This window comes from Tursiops truncatus, chromosome 2 (assembly GCF_011762595.2).
Source record: "Tursiops truncatus isolate mTurTru1 chromosome 2, mTurTru1.mat.Y, whole genome shotgun sequence".
NCBI lineage: Eukaryota > Metazoa > Chordata > Mammalia > Artiodactyla > Delphinidae > Tursiops > Tursiops truncatus.
Window position 1 is genome coordinate 116,787,635 of NC_047035.1, and position 18,657 is coordinate 116,806,291.

At 55.7% G+C, this 18,657-nt stretch overlaps 1 protein-coding gene across 2 annotated transcripts in view; it reads left to right on the forward strand.

Moving 5' to 3' along the window:
* Positions 1-18,657, forward strand: part of LINGO1 (leucine rich repeat and Ig domain containing 1) — an 80,802-nt gene that overhangs the window by 52,640 nt on the left and 9,505 nt on the right. Inside the window, exon 1 of one of the 2 annotated variants that reach the window (XM_019951220.3) lies at positions 10,035-10,677. The exons of the other annotated variant lie outside the window; for it this stretch is intronic. Coding sequence (XP_019806779.1) covers positions 10,672-10,677 — 6 coding nt within the window. The 5' untranslated portion in view covers positions 10,035-10,671. Of the gene's footprint in view, positions 1-10,034; positions 10,678-18,657 lie in introns of those variants that run through there. 2 annotated transcript variants of the gene reach the window in all.

Here is an 18,657-nt window from a genome sequence, read left to right on the forward strand (position 1 = left end):
TGGCAGCTCTAGCTCTAGAGCACCCCCTCCATCTTCTTCCTCTCTTCCCCTGGGGTGAGGGTGCCCTGTGTGAGGTGGAGCCTGGGGTGGGCCAAGACCTGGCAGCTGGACACCTTCCCCCTCCTCGGCTGCCCCTCCCTTCCTCCTAATGTCCCAGACTCAGGCTTAAATGAAGCGTAAACAGAGCCTGGCAGAGGGAAGCCTCATTAGGCCTGATCTAATTAGAAGCCCCCTGTGAGATTGGGGGTGGATGTGGGAGGTAGAGGAGTGTCCTATGCACAAGGGCTTATGTGCACCCAGAGTATCACATACATATGCTCCTAGGACCCCCTCCACAATCCTCCGTGATAGGCATGGCTATACCCAGGTAGCATGGATGGAAAGTGGCTCAGAGGGTGGGTGACTTACCCAAGGTCACACAGCTGGCAGGTGGCTTTCCTGTGATGTGCACCCTGTGTGTCTAGCCTCAGCATCCGGTTTTTCCCAGCACCCAGTTGGCCTAAGCACATCAGACTGGGCAGGCCTCAGAGTTTTTCTGGCTCCTTGTCCTCTGTGACAGGTTTGTCCAGCCTCTGCTTGCACGCTGCAGTGATGGGGAACTCATGGCCCGTTTTGGGCTCTTTATGTCTGTGGACCTCCTCTCTCTCCCAGCACCACCGGACTCCACAGTGGGTCAGGATGTTGGAGGGGGGCAGGGAGGGGGGCAGCCATTCTCTCTGCCTCTCTCCACACCCACCCACATGCATCTCCCTCTGCAATCAGGGAGGGTGTGGGGGGACCCCACGCAACGCCAAGCAGCGGGCTGCCCCTTCGTTAGTCTTAGCGAACAAGCTGTTTATGGGTGTCACACGACACCTGCTTTCTTCTTTATAACTTCAATAATTTATGGGTATATTAGTGGCCAGGCGGCTGCCCTGGGTCCCAGCCAGCCTGGACGGGGAGATGCAGCCGGGTGCCTCTGCCGATATTTACTCTCTCCCACTATCAGGTAGTACGGAGCGCTCCTTCATTTTTGCACATAATTACATATGCCGTTAGGGTTCGAACTCCCCTGCTCTTAAGCCTTCTGGAGAGGGGCCCTGCCTGCCCAACAGGGCTGAGCTGGCGTGGGAACCCAGCTGGTTAGAGAACCCAGCAGGCAGACACTCTCCCTACTTGGGAGAGAGATGGTGGCAGCCTCAGCCCCACACCCGCTTCTCAGCTGAGTTGGAACCATCTTGGTCATTGCTGGCCTTCCTTGGGGTCTGCTGTCTCTCCCCACCGTCCCAGGGCCTTTGCACCTGCTGTTTTCCTTGCTTGGAGTACCATCCCCCACCTTCCGTCTTCTGGTTGACTCCTACTCACCCTTTGGATTTCAGCTCAGCCATCACCAGCTCCTGGTTGTCTATCCTGCCTGCCCAGTGCCTGCTGTGTGTGTGCACGAGCCCCCATGCTTCCCTTGCCTCAGCCTAGATCACGCTGCGCTGAGTCTTGTGCATGAGACCATGGGCTCTTTGGGGCACAGAGAAAGCTGTAGTGAATGTTTGTCGAGGGTATGAATGGGAGAAGGGATGGATGAATGCTTCCACCTGCTTCACCATTAATGAGCTCACTGAAGCACCTCCCCCTCCCCCTCCTCCAGGAAACCTGACCTGATTGCTCCAGCCACACACATCTTTCTCTCCTCCCAACTCCTCCAGACCTTCCTGGTCTGAGCTGGGATCCCCAGAGGGCAACAAGGCCTGGGCCCTCCATCTCTGCCCCTAGCACCAAACAGAGGGCAGGTCAGGGTGGAGGGAGGACAAATCCTGACAATCTCAGCTCTGCTGTGCCACCTGGGGAAGTTGCTCACCCTCCCTGATTTTGTTTCCTCATTGGTTATGTGGGGATAATAACAGTTCCTACTTACTGGGTTGTGGTTGAGGCTTACATGAGATAATTTAGAAAAAGCACCTAATACAGGGCCCAGCATGTTGTAGGTGCTCAAGCAATAGTCCTTCACCTTAACTATTGTTTGTGAACTGAGTCAATGCAAAACTGAACTGAGGGCTTCCCTGGTGGCGCAGTGGTTGAGAGTCCCCCTGCCGATGCAGGGGACACGGGTTCGTGCCCCGGTCCGGGAAGAACCCACATGCCGCAGAGCAGCTGGGCCCATGAGCCATGGCCGCTGAGCCTGCGCGTCTGGAGCCTGTGCTCAGCAACGGGAGAGGCCACAACAGTGAGAGGCCCGCATACCGCAAAAAAAAAAATTGAACTGAACTGCACTGTGTTGAATTCAGCCATCTTATTCACACCTTCTCTTGTCCACACCTACTTGATTTTAGTCTCCCCTACTATGTAGCTGGCCCCAGGCTTGGCTTATGGGGGGGGCCTCTGCAAATATTCCAGATTGATTAATCAAGACTTTCCCAGCATCTCAATCCACACCTAGGAAGGGGGAAGGGGAAAGGGAGAAGGGGGGCAAGTCTCTCCCATGCTACAGAAGAATAGACCGAGACCAGGGTGGTAATGTGGCCTCCCCCAAGTTAGCAATAAAGTGAGGAACCAAGCCGTGGCCTCCCACTGCACTCCAGGAAAATATTCCTGGAGATCCTGTGCCTCAGTTTACCCCTCTGTAAGAAGAGAGAATAATAGAATGGACCCCATGGGGTTGTTGAAAGTATTAAATGAGTGACTTAAAACCACTGTGCGTGCTCATGGTAAACACTCTGGAGTATGGGGTTCAGGATAAGCCCAACCCTACCACCCTCCCCTCCTCTGTCCCCAGAGGTAACACTCCCCTGGAATCGGAGTTGATCATTCTCAGGCATGTTTGTATGCTTTTCTTATATATGCAGATGTCCATACGTAATTTACAGGGTTTGGGGCTTATTTTAAAACCTTATATAAATGGTACCATCTTTGGTTTTTCCTCAGCTTTGTGTTTGTGAGAGAACCCACACTGACATGTGTGGCTCCAGCCTGTCCATTTTCATCGCTGCGTAGTATTCCACTGCATGGTTATACCACATTCTGTTTATGCCTTCTCCCCATGATGGGCACTTAGGGCATTTCCAATTTTTCACTAATATAAACACTACCCCTGGGAACATTCCTGTGCTTGTCTTCTGTGGACGTGTTTCTCCAGGGTGTATACCCAGGAGGGTATTGTTGGGTCATAGAGTGTGCATCTCCTCAGCTTTACCAGATAACCACCTAGTTGCTGTGTCATTCCTCACCCTGACAGGCAGCAGGCACTTTTCCTGCATTCTCTCAATGCCCCCAGCCATAGTGGGAGGAAGGAATTTTTATGCCCATTTTACAGATGAAGCATGTATTAGTTATCTATTGCTGCATAACAAATCATCCCAGAACATAGTGGCTTACAACAACAAATATTTATTATCTCACAGTTTCTGTAGGTCAGGAATCTGGGTGAGCCTTAGTTGGGTGCCTCTGGCTCAAGGTGTCTCACGAGGATACAATCAAGACGTCCACCAGAGCATCAGTCATCTCACGGCTGGACTTGGGGAGGGTCTACTTTCATGCTTGCTTGTGTGGCTATTGGCAGGTCTCAGGCCCTCGTGGAGTGTTGGTTAGAGACATCAGTTCCTTTCCATTCAGGCTTCTCAAAAGGACAGCTAATAACATGGCAGCTGGCCTCTGTCATAGTGAATAAGCAAGTGATGGAGAGAGGGTGCCCAAGATGGAAGCCACAGTCTTTTTGTAACCTAATCTCAGAAGTGATATCCCATCACTTCTGCCATATTCTGTTCACTAGAATTGGGTCAGTTAGTCCAGACCACAATCAAGGGGAGGAGATTACACAAGTCGGGTAAATACCAGAAGGCAGGGACCATTTGTGGCCATCTTCGGGGCTGCCTATCACAGGGCAGCTGAGGCTCAGAGAGGTGAAGTGGCTTGCCCAGTGTCCTGCAGTGGTTAGAGACAAAGCCAGGACTGGAACTCAAGACTGCTTGGCTCTAGGGCTGGACGTCTTCCAAGCTGCCTTGCTGCCTTTGGCTCAAGTTAATAACAGGTTCCGAGTTAATAAACAAGTCTCCTGCACAACAGAACTCAAGACAAGTGCTTAATAAATGGATTTGTTAATAGTGCTGTCTGTTTACACACATTAGCTCAAGTTCCCCCTGACGTGATCTGTGGGGACAGCCGAGCCCAAACTCCTGGGAGAAGTCGCTCTGCCAAGCCTGGAGTCCAGATTCCCAAGGAGCCAGGAAGTGTCCCTTTATACAGACTACTTTTTACATTTGCTGTTTTGTTTTTGCTCTCAATTTAATCATTTGGATATTGTGTGTGTGTGTGTGTGTGTGTGTGTGTGTGCGCGCACGTGTGTGCGTGTTTGATGGCGTGCACGCTTCCCTGTGTTCTTAAGGAGAGCTAACTGCAAGGTCAGGAACATCAGTGATTCCCCTGGAGGGACTTCAGGGTGGGCAGGGCAGATGAGCCCCTTCACTGACTGGCCCCAGGCAAATTTCCTGCTTCTCAGCCATTGTGGATGCAGCAACCAGGCACCAAGCTCAGCACACGGAGTAGGGGCCACCCCCGGGACCTCATCTCTCTGCGGGCTTCTGCCTTGGGTCCTCCAGGAGCCTTTTGGCCTCCCCCAGTTCTCAGTACAATTCCAAGTAGTGGAGGCTGCTACCTACATTGCTTCTAGATAAGTGAACATCACGGATGCTGGAACATTTCCAGTGGAGGCGTGGGTGATCGAGGCCCCCAAGATGAGGGGAGGTGAGAGCTGGGGATTCAAGAGTATCCCTGCTCACCCCACCCCACCCCGCCATGCCCTGGTTCCCTTCTCCAGAGGAGCCCATTGGTCCTTCCTGATGAATGGATCTCAGTTGAGTTTAATTTGCACACAGCAGAGTCTGGAATCTGGGCTTCGGGCTCTCTGAGGAAACTGGAGGAGACACAAGAACAGTCCCTGCCTTCAGGGTGTTCCTGGTTCTTAGAGAATGAAGAACTTGGTCCAGGCTTCTCCTGATGGGAATGCTGAAGGGCAGCTTAGGGTAGACCCCTGTCTTTACGGAGGAGGGGCTGCAGGGTCAGAGGGCAGAGAGCAACCATAACAGTAAGTATAATAACCATAAAAATACCTACGTTTATCAAGCACCTACTGTGTGCCAGGCCCAGCATCAAGTACTAGATATACATTTTGGTCCTTCGTATCCACAGTTTCCACGTCCACAGATTCAGAGGGCCGACTTTAAGGGACTTGAGCATCTGTGGATTTTGGTGTCTGTGGGGAGTCCTGGAGGGATGACTGTACATTGTCATGAGATCCTCACACCAGCCCCATGAAATGCGTTCTACTGATATTCCCATCTTACAGAGGAGGAAACTGAGGCTTAGAGAGGTGCCCAAGGATGCAAAGGCCAGCTCAAGAGCAGGAGACTGAGGTGCTTCGAGCAGGCTTCTGGAGGGAGGGGGCCACATAGCACCCTGCGTTGGAAGGGGAGTGGGTGAAAGGATTCAAGGAAGTGGGTCTAGGGTCTTAAAGCTGTTAATGATAAATAAGACATGGCTGAAGTGGGGGCTGCCAGGGAAGAGGATGCCCCAAGGAAGGGAGGGTGGGCTCTTCACACCCCTGCCCTTAGAGTCTTGGCCTCAGCCTGTACCCACGGTGGGTGTCCCTCCATGTCAACCAGCACATCTCCACATCCAGCTGGGCCAGCCACTGGTGCAAATAGGTCTCCTTCAGCTGACCCCCGGCGCCCCTCCCTGTGCCAGCTGCCCCATGAAGGATGTGGCAGACCAAGAGCTAGGGTGCACCTGGACAAATGACCTTGAGTAAGTCCTTTCCCTTTTAGGTACCTCAGGCAGACCCTCTGTAACATGCCTAGGTGGGACCCTGGAGTCCCTGAGTCCCTTCTGGCTCTTAGGGAAGGACTTCAGAGGGAGCAGGAAGGCCTTAAGCCTGGCCACAGCTCCAGGCCTACCTCCTAGAGGGGACTTTCCTGCCGGCCCCCTCAGGTGTCCCCCCATCCCTTGCCCCCTCCACAGCTGCACCAGCACGGGGCTCTGACCTATGGATTTTCTGCCACTTCCTGATCCACTTCACTCCAGCCTGAGTCTTTAGGACTTTATTATACCAGCAGCCTCAGCATCCCCAACATGGAGGGCTGTGAGAGCTATGCAGGGCTTCTTCAGTGGCTCCCGGAGGCTATAGGACCTCCAGCTTCTGGGCTTCAGCCTTCTAGGGACTCAGGGTCTTTCAAAGAGCCCCCTCTTGCGGCTTCATCCTATTCTCCCCATAGAACCCTGAACTTAGAGACCCCCCAGGCCAACTCCTTACTGTGTAACTGGGGAAACTTTCACCCGGGGGGGGGGCAGTGACTCCCCCCAAGATGACACAGCAAATGAATGAGTGCTCAGAATCAAATGTGTGGCATAAAGCGGGACATGGGTTCCACCTGCCCCACAGAGACCTCCAGCTGGATGCCAGCTCCAACCCGCTTCCCCAGCCCTGCTCCACGCCCAGGGCCACTTGCCCAGCCCCCACCTGCCTCCCTGGCTCCAGGTCTCCGTTTTTCTTGCTAATTAGAGGTCTCAGTAATGACTCCACTGTCCCAGCCATTTTAGAGCTGTCATTAATTTCAAGTGCCTTCAGAAATAATCATCACTGTAAAACCCTGAGAACTGCTGGGATGCAAGCGGGCAGGACCAGCACAAAGCAGGCACGCATGCAGGCCTGTGTGTGCCACCCATTCCTTCCTGTGCCACAGGGGACTAGGCCCTGCCTCCTCAGTCTCCCACAGTGGGGGAGAGCAGGGCTTGTGCTCTGATACCAGACACACACAGAGCTTCTAAGCCCAGCTCTACCTCTTTCACAGAGTAAACTTGAGCAAGTCACTAGCCCTCCCAAAAGCCTCAGTTTTTTCATCTGTACAATGGGGATAGCAATCTCAATCTTGAATTGGGATGAAGTATGTAAAGTATAGCTTAGACCCTGGCTTACAGTAGGAGCCAAATAAATGTTGGAGGGTCCTGCCCCTCCTCCACAGTCCCCTGACAAACCCATTCCCAGCTTCTCTGCTTTGTTGTGAGCACTCAGGCTGTAGCAGACTGACTCCTTGCAGCCACTAATTCCTGCTTCACTGGGACTTGCTGAGTTTTCACCCTGAAGCCAGCAACATGCTGTCTCAGGCCTGCTCTTGGGAGCTCCTAGTCTGAGGACAGAGAGGGAGGAGACTGGGCCCTTGCCTCTAAGGGCATTTCAGCCTGAGGAGGAGAGACAGGAATAGATGCAAATGGTCTTAGTTTGGTCTTGAAGCACAGGTGGGAACCAGGGAGAGGACAGGCCGAGCAGGTGGACCAGTAAGGATAAAGGCCTGGAGGTGCGGGTGAACATTCTTCAGCTGAAGCTCCAGGGTTATGATCTCCAGGTTGTGCCAGTGAAATCTTGGACTGGGCCATTCTGATGTTCCATACTCTTCATGGCCCTGGGATCCCTGAGAGGGCTGTGTTGGGGACCACCCCGCCAGACAGGAGTGGAAAGATACCTGTCCCCAGTGACACCCTCCCCCTTTCATGGGGTCTCTGGTGACAAGGCCAGGGACCTGCACTCTCACCAGGCCCAGGCTGGACCCTCAAAAAGACCTTTTCTCCAAATTCTTCCCTCCCCGAAGCCTTCCCTTCCCCATTGTTCCCATTGGTGAAATAAGACAGGGAATGCTGGGAGGGGTCATTTCGTTTAGAGAAACGGAAGGGGAAATGGCTTGGATACTGTTCACATGGAGAACTAAGACTCTGGGGCAATTCCTCCCAGACACACAGCTCTTTGGTCATCCCTGCTGCCTCCAAGGTGCAGAGGGACAATTGTGGGCCCCAGAAGACCTCACCTCAGGACGCCAACTTCCTCAGCCAGCATCTGGGGGTTGGGGGTGGGAGCAGTGGGCTCTCCCCCATTTCACCGTCGAGATCACTGAGGCAGGGAGCAGGTGAGTCGGGGGCGGAGATACGCCGTGGCCGTGCAGTGTCTGCGTCAGCCGCCGCACCAGGAATAGCCCCCGCCCCCGCCGCCGCCCCGCAGCGGGTCTGCTCGCCCGCCGGGTGCCTGGCGGAGCCTTTACGCAGGAGCGAGAGAGCGTCTATTCCTGTCTGGCTGGTGGGAGGAGGCGGCGCGGGAGGGAGGGAGCTCACGGGTAACTCACAAACAGCCGGGGTGGGGGAGCTGGGCAGCCTGGGATGGGGGTCCAGGCGGCACAGGGTTGAGGGGCCGGGGAACCGCCTGCGCTGGGCTATTGAAGCGAAGGGGGCTCCTGTGTCGCCTTCTCTCTTCCCCTCCCAGCTTTTATAAGTCCCTCTGCCAAGCCTGCCCCCTGCTGGAATTGGCCCTGGAAGGCGATTCAAATTCCCTTTCCAGGCTTTACTAGCTGTTTAACCACAGGGAAATCACAGAACCTCTCTGAGCCTGGGGTTCCTTCTCTCTGTCACAGGGGGAGCAACAGTGCCTTCTCCCAGGGTCGCTGGAGGATGAATGTAGAGTGCACAGCACAGCATCCTCACTTACTAGGAGGGGGCTCCAGCTAGGCCTAGGATGAGGATGGACATAGGAGACAGGAGATGGTTCTCCAGGCATGACTGTTCAGAGCTGTGGTGTGGCTGTGAGACTGAGAAGTACGCAAACTCTGTCGAGCTAGAACAGAAGGTCTGTGCGACTCTTTGGGCTGTGTGTGAGGCTGAACAATGGAGAAGTAAGATGGTGCTGGGGCGGGGGTGAGGGGGGAACTGGCGGCCCCACCATGCTAACCAGGTAACTGCAGTGAATGTCAGACAGGCTCCATGGGGGTCAGGGCACTGGGAGCAGGATTCCCCATTTCTTCCCCAGAGACTGAAGGGCTTTGGGCCAGTCTCCTCCCCCACATCTGTGCCCCCCAGCCTCAGTTTCCTTTTCTGCCTGCCGGGACCCCTACCCCTACTGTGCTCATGTGATGCACTCCCAACAGTGGAGAAGGGGCGGGCATGCTGGGTGGTGTCAGCATTGATGGTTATTCTAATCAAACTAGCTTAGTGTTAAAGGGCATCTGGCTTCAAGGAGATGGAAGGGGGTGTACAGTGGAAGGAGGTGAGGTCCCAAGGGTCGTAGCCCACTCTGCAGGCTTTGCCAAGAGACCTCCACCAGCCGAATCTCTGTATCTGCAGGTCAAGGAGGATGTGGATCTGAGGAGAGGTCCCATTCCTTGGGCCTATCTGAGTATGTGCCTCAACTCAGGATCCCCTGGACCCTTGGGGAGCCAAGTCCGGAGGCTCTGCGTTGCCCTCTGCTGGTCTCTGGGTGCAGTGCCCGCGGCCAGAGCTGGCCAGAACGGCCTGCTGCCCTCTGCTGGACAGGAAGCCAGGCTGGGCGGGGACCCAGGCTGCAAAAGAGGGCGCGAGACCACGCTTGGGGTAGAGCCGCGGGGCTGGCGCGCCTTCTTCGGCGTGCCCCGGAGCTTCCCTCTCTACCTGCCAAGCTCCAAGGCCGCCAGGATGTGGGCCCTCCAGGGATTCGCAGACAATTCCGAGAAGAGGGGACAAGGCGCTTGACCGCGGCTCCAGGCCTCACCCTTCCCACGCCGTCCTCCAAACAACCCTGGTCGGTGGGGAGCCTTGCCGGTTCACGTGCGTGTGTCGGTCCACATGGCAGTGTGCAATGACCCCAGTTAACACGTGTGAACACACGCGCTCACATGTGCACCCAAGTGGCCACACGCGAGGGTGGGCACACAGCCCCAGGGAGGACCGCAGACCGGACTCCCCGCGGCCGCGCTGGCCTGGGACTCGGAGGAGCGCGGTCGTGTGCTGGGCTGGAGCTCAGAGGCTCCGGCCCCCGCGCAAGGCTGGCACGCCCCTAGCCCGCTCCCCTTTGTCAGTTTCGCTGCCCCATCAGTGCAGGGCGGTGGTTGGGACGCTCCTCCCTCTCCGCCCCCTTCGCTGAAAGGAGCCGAGTCCTCCACCTTACTTCCCCCCCCCCCACCCTCGGTTTTGCGGCCGCGCCTTCTCCTACCCCGCCCGGCTCCCGCCGCTAGCTCGCTCGCTCTCTCGCTCCCTCCCTCCTCCCTCCCTGGCTCGCTCCTCGCGCTCCCTCCCCGCGCCGCGGCAGAGCGCGGAGCCCGGGCGGGAGTCGGCGCGGGAGCCGGAGCGGACGGCCGGCCGGCGACAGCACAGGCGGCGGCGGCGGGTCCCGGTCCCGGCCCCGGCCCCGGCCCCGGAGCGCGCGGAGTCCCCACCCGCGCCGCTCCGGCTCCTCTCCCGACGCGGGGCTCCGAGCAGCATGCGCGGCCGCTGCCCGCCGGCCTCAACCCTGGCCCCGGCCCCGCTGCGGAGCGCGCCCGGCCTCGACCCCGGCCCCAGTGGCAGAGGCGGCGGCGGCGGCGGCTCCAGGCTGGCCCGGGGCACAGAACGAGGCTCGTAGAGCCCGCGTCGCCAGTCCTGAGCGCAACCGCCCCTCCGCCCGCCGGGGCCCCGGCCTCCCGCCTCCCCACTCCCCGGCCCTTGCCCCGGCCCCGGCTCCGGCTTGGCTCCTGCCCGCGTGGGGCAGACAGACGGACGGCTAGCCCCGCGAGGGCGAGCGGACTGCCGGGCGGAGGTGTCGGACAAGGAGGAGGAGACGAAGGAGGGGGCTGGGCAGGGGCTGGGCAGGGGCTGGGGCCCTGGCGGGGGAGACATGCGATTGGTGACCGAGCGGAGCGGACGGACAGCGCGCCCGAAATGCAGGTGAGCCCGGCGGCCGCGGCCCAGCCCCGAGTGGGCAGCCCCACGGCGAGCGCCCCTGGGGGCCGCCGTCGGCCCGGGCTGTGCCCATCTTGGGGCTGTGGGGCACCCCAGCGTCACCCAAACCCGCTTTGGGGGTCACAGATCTGATCGCCCCCCCTCCCAGCGAAGCCTCAGAAATGAAGGTTTCTTCTTTCCCGCCCCTCCCACCCAACAAATTCCAGGTTGTCTAGCTGGGACCCCCTGAGCTGGGGAGGGGTCACAGTCCTGCTCGTCCTCTGTCCCACCTCCCATTCTGAGCACTGGTCACCCTGAAGGGTAAGCCCCCTGCTCAGCACTGGGTGGATGCCTCTCTCTATAGACCCCAGACACCCCCAGGCAGCCCTAGCCTGCACCAGGCACCCCCAAGCCGGTGGATGCAGGCACGGGCTGGGCGCCTCCTGACTCGCCTAACAAGGGGCAGCCCCTTTCCAGCTCCTGCCCAGTGAGGGGGAGAAAAGGGGAAATAGGGGCTAGGAGAGTGGAGGAGAGGGAGTTGGGGTGGAGGAGGACCCAGGAACCATTGGGGGCCCTCCCCTTCGTCTTCAGCCCAGGCTTCTCACTTCCCCCTGCCCCACTTTTCATTCCGAAGCAGAGCTGGTGGGAGGTAGGAACTGGCTGAGAAGAAGAGGTCTCCTTCTCGGCCCCCCACCTCTGCAAGGTGGGCTGTGGGCTTCCTGCTCCCCCAGGCACCTCCAGGTGGATCCCACTTTGAGGAGGGGTGGGGCCAGGCCCAGTGGACAGTCCCCTCCTGTCTCTTGCCCTGGGTCCCAGCCCAGCTCCATCCAGCCCTGGTTGTGGCGGCATCGGCATCTCCTCTTTGTTCTCAGAGGTCCTGGGGTCGGGCTGGGGGAGTTGGGGCATCTGAGAGGATGGCAACAGCTCTGCCCTGGTGGGGTGGGAGTGCAGGAAGCCCTGAGGTGGGGGCAGCACCATCTGGGCAAGCCTCTTTCCTGCCAGCCCAGCCCTCCCTCCGTCCTCCTCTGCTCGGCTTGGGCAGCTGGAGGGTGCGCAGTCCAACCTGGCCCGCGGCTCCGGCTCTGGCTCAGCCCTGCTGGTCGTTATGCCAATGGCTCCAGCACCAGTGCCTCCCATGCCCAGGGAGCAATGAGCCGGGGCATTGAGGCGGCAGAGAGCCTGGGGCTTCCGCACATCCAGCAAGGAGTGCTGTGAGGGAAGGGAGGGTCAGCTGCTCCCAGACCCTTTGTCCTTGTGTGGGCCAGGAGGGGCTCAGAGTCCTTACACCTCTGGGAAGATGCCAGCGCCTGGTCTGCTGGGACAGCTTGCCTGCCCTTCCTGCTTTCTCCCCATGGCCTGAGGCAGGAGACAGGGGATTAGGTGACAGAAGGGAGAGGCCAAGAAGTCCTCGGAACCCAGATAGGGGCTCCCGACAGCACCCAGCTGCCCCTCCTGGAGGGAGGCTTAGCAAAGGCGAGGGCGGGCCCCCTGTGGTATTCTTGTCTCTGCCCCTTTTCCCACTCCCTGCCAGTTTATGTGTGAGATGGGCCTTCGGTAGGGCTTGGTCAAGGCTGCAGTGCTCCCCAGTGCCTGGAGTTAGAGTGGGTACCGAATCCAAGGGGCCAGGTTTGGGGGGATGGGTGGGTGCTCAAGGCTAAGGTATCATGGCTTGTGGGCTGAGGGCATTGTAGAGACCACTCTACCCCTTGCAGTAGTCTTCTTCCTAGGGATCAGTTCCCCTATCCCCTGCCCTGGAGCACCCATTTTTCCTATACTAGATATTATTTTCTAAAACCCAGAATTCCGGGGGGATATCAAAAAGAAAAGAAAAAAAAGTCTTGTGAGGGTTGGTCAGCATAAAGCCAGACAGGATCCCTGGTACCAGCGATGGCTCATCTGGTACTGCTCTCCACGTGCCACCACAGCAAATGGTGAGAGGATCATGATTGGGTCCGGAGGGTGGGAGAAATGCATTCCTGCTGAGAGATGAAGCAGTGCAGTGGTTTGCACAGGGTCCCATGGAGGCATGAGGCAGTGTGTCAGGTGGAGGGATGAGGAAGTGGGTCCTGTGGGACTAGGGAAGGGCCAGGGAGGGGAGGCTGTAGGTGGTGGTGGTTTCAGAGTGAGAGCCTTGGTTTTGCTGGCTGGGGGTCTCTTGGTCTAGCTGTGAGAAGACCTACCCAGAAGGTCTTCTCTTTTCCTGGCCACTCCTCTAGGAAGCCTCCCTGACTGCTCCACGTCACTCACCCTCCTCCTCCATGCAGCTACGGTGCCTGGTTTGCACCTAATATTGTACCAGCCAATTCATTCATGCATTTATTCTACACATGCTGGCTGAGCTGCCTGCTCTGCTCTGGGCTAGGCCCTCCCATGGCCCCCATGGATTGCCTTGAACACCCGGGGCAATCCTGGACCCATCCCCTGGGCTCCCTTGCCTGGCCTTGGGGATAGGAAAGATGCTGGGAGGCACCAGGGAGCATCTGATTCTGGTAGCAAAAACTACCTGGAAGGAACACAGTGTCTTCAGCCTGCAATGGATGGACAGAGGTAGGTGGTGTCAAGGATGCCCCAGGCAGGGGTTGGGGAGAGCAAAGGCAGGGTATTCAGTAGCACACACTGGTACTCAGAGAAGGATGGGATTTGCTCCTGGGGGCTGCGGCAGTCAGGGGTCCTCCAGGAAGAGAGAGAGACTGGGTATCTCTTGAGGCAGTAAAAGATTTGGCAGAGACACAGAAAGCAGGATTCCAGAATCAGCGACGGTTATTTTGTAGAAAGACAGTGGGAAGGCAAGTTCATTTCCAAATGCATTTGAGGGATGCTGACCTTCATTTATGTGTTGAATGAATGAATGAATGAATATCCTTGGGCTCTGTGGACCCAGTAGAGCTGTTCTGACAACAGTTCCCTCCTCCTGTGTTCAGTTCCTTTAGTGTCATTTTATAGTGAGGTTGTTGAGTGTGGTACCTGGAGCCAGATGCCTGGGTTCAAATCTCAGCTCCACACTGCCTAGCTCTGTGACTGTGGGCAAGTAACTTAATCTTTTGGACCTCAGTCTCCTTATCCGTAAAGTGAGGATAACAGAGGGCCATTATGAAGACTAAGTGTGTTCATGTATGCAAGGCAGTTAGAACAGTGCCTGGTACACAGTAAACTCTGCAGAACTGCTGGCTACTCATAGTTTGTATCAGTGATGTGCTCTCAATCTTAGCCTTGTAGGTGGTACAGAGATTTGATTTTATAGCTGAGAAAACTGAGAGCCAGAGAGGTAGGACAACTTGCCCAAAGACCCCAGCTTACAAGCATGGGGCTCAGTCTAGAATGCCTTCTTCCCGAGCTCTGGTCTGCGACTCTTGCTCACCAATCCAGGCATGGTCTGTTAATTAATTAATGTAGTTAGTATTACTACTACTACGACTACTAATATAATGAACACCATGACCCTACTCCCTAAGCTGAACACTAGCACTTTAATAATGATATGCATCTTCCCATGTGTTTCTTCTCACCCCATCCTTTGGCAGCCACTACCCTAAATTATCTATTTAGTATTCCCTTGCCTTTTAAAAATCACATTTTAATATAGAGAAATTGTTCAGTTTTAGTTAGTTTTGAACTTTGTAAAAGGAACATGAAACCGTGCAGTCCTCTGGAATTTGCCTTTTTTCTTCAATACCGTATGCCTAAGTTTCATCTATATTGTTACAAATAATGATAAATGTAGTTCATTCATTTTCACTGATGCATAATGTTCTGTTGTTTGAACATAAACAGTGTATTTATTCTTCTATTAATGGGCATGTGAGTTGTTTCCCTTTTTACTCTTACAAACAGTGCTGCAGTGAACTTTCTTGTCCCTTCCCCTAAGACAACAGGCAGAGCGTCTCTGGGGCACACAGCTAGGAGCGGAATTGCCGTAGGTCATATTCATATTCAGCTTTACTAGGAAATGTGCCACAGTGTTTTCCAAATTGGTTGGACCGTTTATGCTTCCCCCAGCAGGAGATGAGTATCCCCATTATTCCCCACCCGCACCTACACTCGGTATGCTCAGACATCTTGACTTTTAATGATTGAATGAGTGTAAAATGATCTTATATTACGGCCTTGATTTGCATATCTGAAATTCACAGTTTCTGGTGTATGGAAAGGGGGTTGAGATAGGCAGCAGCAGCCAGTGTGTAATGGGTGCTCACTAAGCAATCATTCCCTTTGCACCTCAGTTTCCCCAGGTGTTGAGGTGCTGTCTGTATAAACCCTGGGCAAGCGGGTCAGGGATAGGCAAGAGCAGTCAGGGAGTTCTCCCCAGTGAAGTGGGAATGAAGGAGGAGCAAGGAGAGCTTAAGTCCCTGCACACTTAGAGCCAAAGGAATCCTAGTGGCTCTGTGTTCACCCACAGGATGGGCAGGGGTGGCCCTAGCTTGGGAGGTAGAAGGAGACTTTGCTTCATTATTTTAATAATGCACAGCCCCCGATAAACCCCTGGCACCTGGTGTGGGGCTTGGCCTTAGTGAGTGCTAAGAGTGTGGTGACCTGAGGAATGAACAATGATGAACATACGTATGTTCGCTCCTCCTTCTTTCCCACCTCCTTGGGGAGTCCTCCCTGATTTCCCTTGCCCACTGAGCAAGTGAGGGATGGCTGAGCAAGGCGCCTCCTGGGCATTTGCAAGGCCCTCAAGCCCCTGCCTACCCTCAGGGGCTGAGAAACCTGGTGCTGGCAAGCTAATCTGGAGCACCAGCAATTGATTCTACAGCGCTTTCCCCGCCCGGGCCTGGGCCCCTGGAGCTGGTTAGAGATGAGCGACGGGGCTGGCGGAATAATTATGCCTATTTCATGTGACACCCAAATTGATTGCCGCCAGGGTGACATTACCAGGGCATTGTTCCTTGTATCCAACCTCTTATTACGTGTTATTAGGGTGTGTGGTGTGTGTGTGTTTTTCTATTTTTTCCCATTTCAGGGAATTAATCTCTCTCTGCCACCTCCTCTGCTTCCCTCTGCAGAGAACCGGCTCGTGGCTCCAGGAGCGGGTGGGGGCCCGGCCAGCATGCTTCCTCTGTCTGGCCCAGCACAGGGTTGCAGATGCAGTTGGGGGGCTGGCCATGTCAACTCCCTTTACTGGGGTGCAAGATGGGAGTATCTCAGAGCTAAGAGGGGCCGCTGAGGTGTGGACCCAGCAGAGGAGTCTTCCTGCAGTGTCCCTGATCCACGGTCTCTGCTTGCATACCTCTCATGACAGCCTGCTCACTCATTATCTACCAAGGTACATCTTCTATCCTGAGCCGTCTGATCTTCTATTTGATTCCTCATACTGAACTGAATAGGCCTCTATGACTCCGCACATGGCTCTTTGGTTCTACCCTGTGGGCGTGCACTTGGACCCTTTATACCCTCTGCCTTGGGACACACCTTAGAGATTTGCAGAGATGCCAGGACCGTCCCAAGTTTGGGCTTCTCGTGAATGCACAGTCAGGTGATGGCATCAGTTGTGCCTGAGCAGAACACACCACCTGTATGTGTCTGACCAGAGGGGTTCATCACCTCTTGATACTGAGCATAGTATACATAGCAGGTTGGAAAAAATGGGCTTTGGCAAGAGATTGGCCAAGATTCAGCTGAGCAGAGAGGGCTTTGAACAGTCAGTGCCAAGAGAAGGGCAAGTGTTTTTATTTATAGTTTGCCTGTCCGTGGTATAAATAACTCACTGGACCTTGGTTTGTGATGTACAGGGGGGTTGTTTTTAAGTCTTCTCCCTTTTCTGAGGCAGAATCATGCAAACCTTCACCTGTCCCTGACGTGGCTGCAGCATGAACGGAGAGGCTATGTTATCCTTGCATGATGTTGGGGAGAGAAGGTTGCTGCCATCAGGAGGCCGGGCTTCTTCCTAGGCCCTAACCCTGAGATGCTGTGGGGCCTCGGACAAGTTGCTGGTGCTCTTGGGCCTCTGTTTCCTCATCTGAGTGATGGTCTCTAGGGTTATCATGCCTCTGGAGTTAGACAGGCTCAGTGACCTTTGGCAGGTGAAGTAATGGCTTGGAGCCTCAGTTTCCTCATCAGTAAAATGGGGCTAATGGTACTTCCCTCCCAGGGTATGTGGTGAGGGTTGGTGGGGTCATTCTGCAAAGCATTTAGTTTATGTGCTCCATATAAATGTCTCTTCCCTTCCTTCTCCTTGAATTCTCTGCCCCCAGCCCTATGAGAGCAGTATAAAATCTGCCATTCCCTTTTCTAAATGAGGAGTTTAGGGCCCCGAGGCATAAAGCCACTTGCCCACGATCATGCAGCTCAGCAGCCCTTGAACTTGAATCAGAGAGGCAGTATATAAGAGTGGGCAGGACAACCTGTGGTCTAACTGCCTCAGGACTAATTCCAGCTCTGCTACTTACGGCTGTGTGATTTGGGCCAAGTTACATCACCTCTCTTGGCCCCAGTTATCTAATCTTTAAAATGAGGATAATAGTACCAACCTAATAGGACTGTTGTGAAGATTAAACAAGTTCATGTTTGCATTCATATCCTGCTAGCTTTGTGACCTTGAGCAAGTTTCAGAACCTCTTTGTGACCTTGAGCAAATTACAGAACCTCCTTGTGCTTCTGTCTTTTCCATCTGCACAATGGGAACAATAACAGGACCTACCTCAACAGATTGTGGTGAGGTTAAATTAATTTTTATATGTAAAGTACTTAGAATAATGCCGGCACACCAGAAAAGTCCTCTGTTAGGGTTTTTCCAATCATCATCATCATCATCATCACAGGTCTCTGGCCTTCAAATCCCACATTAGATCCACCACTCCCCTCAGCTCCTCCATCTCCACCCTGGATTTCTGAGGCTGTGACCTCCCCCCTCTCCCAAGCCCAAGGCTTGTGACCCTCCCAGGTGGGGATTGGCTGGTTTTCAGGCCTCCAAAGTCCGAAATGGGCCAACCTAAGCTGTTCCCAAGGTAGAGGAGCCTGAGGTCTGGAGCAACTGGGAGAGGGCCCTGGGTGCCCCAGAAAGAGGGGGGCTGAGGGGAGATGAACCAGGCATTCTGCTAGGCACCTCCCAAGGGGCCCCTGGCCTGGGCGGTGGATGGGGCCAGAGTCCTTCGGGGGCATCTTGCTGTCCCCAAGGGCCTGGGTTGGCATCTCAGACCTGGAGAGAGATGGGAAGGGAGGTATGGGGGTGCAGGACCATCACTTTCCTTGAGACCCGTCAGGTCACCACATGGGTGCTTGTGTACCCCTCCTCAATTCTGGGACCGCACCAGTCCAACTAGGAGTGCTGTCCGCTCAGGCAGGCCCACAGCAGACAACAAGGAAGCTTCCCAGAACCAGTGGCTCCCTCCTGCCTCCCCCAGGCCGGCTCCTAGCTTCCCCACTGGCCTCTCACCTCAGAACAACCGTGTGGAAGGGCAGGCATGGTCCAGAGTGGTCCAGGACTCACCCAAGTTCACACAGCAGGGCAGGGTGCCCTGGCCAGAGCCCACTGCCCTTTGCCCGCTCAGAAGTAGCCTTCTCTAGGCCTTGCCCCACCCTTGCTCCTCCGCAACAAGCCAGCAGCCACTAGAGAGCAAAGCCTGTACATAGAAGCCTTTAAACACTAAGATGCTTTGCCATTAAATTTCATAATTTATCCCACAAGTGGCCTGGGGCTGTGAACTGGGTGGAAGGCTGTCAGCTCCTGAGATCAGCTGCACTCAGTGGGGTAGGCAGTGGGGTGGGCAGGGGCGACCCTCCCTTAGGTGCAGGGGGCACGGGTGCTTGCCCAGGGCCACACAGGGGCAGCGGCCCTAGCAAACAGGCAGGCAGCCACACTGCGCCCAGTCAGCACCCTCCAGCCCGGCCATGGCTGAGAGGCCAGGTGAGCACCTTTGGGAGAGGACTGAGTTTCCAAGTGCACCTAAGAGATGGGGCTGATGGCAGTGGCCGTGGGTGAGGGTGGGTGCAGGGAGCGGCAGTGGCAGGAGGGGGGACAGCAGGCACACACATCCACATAGGCCACAC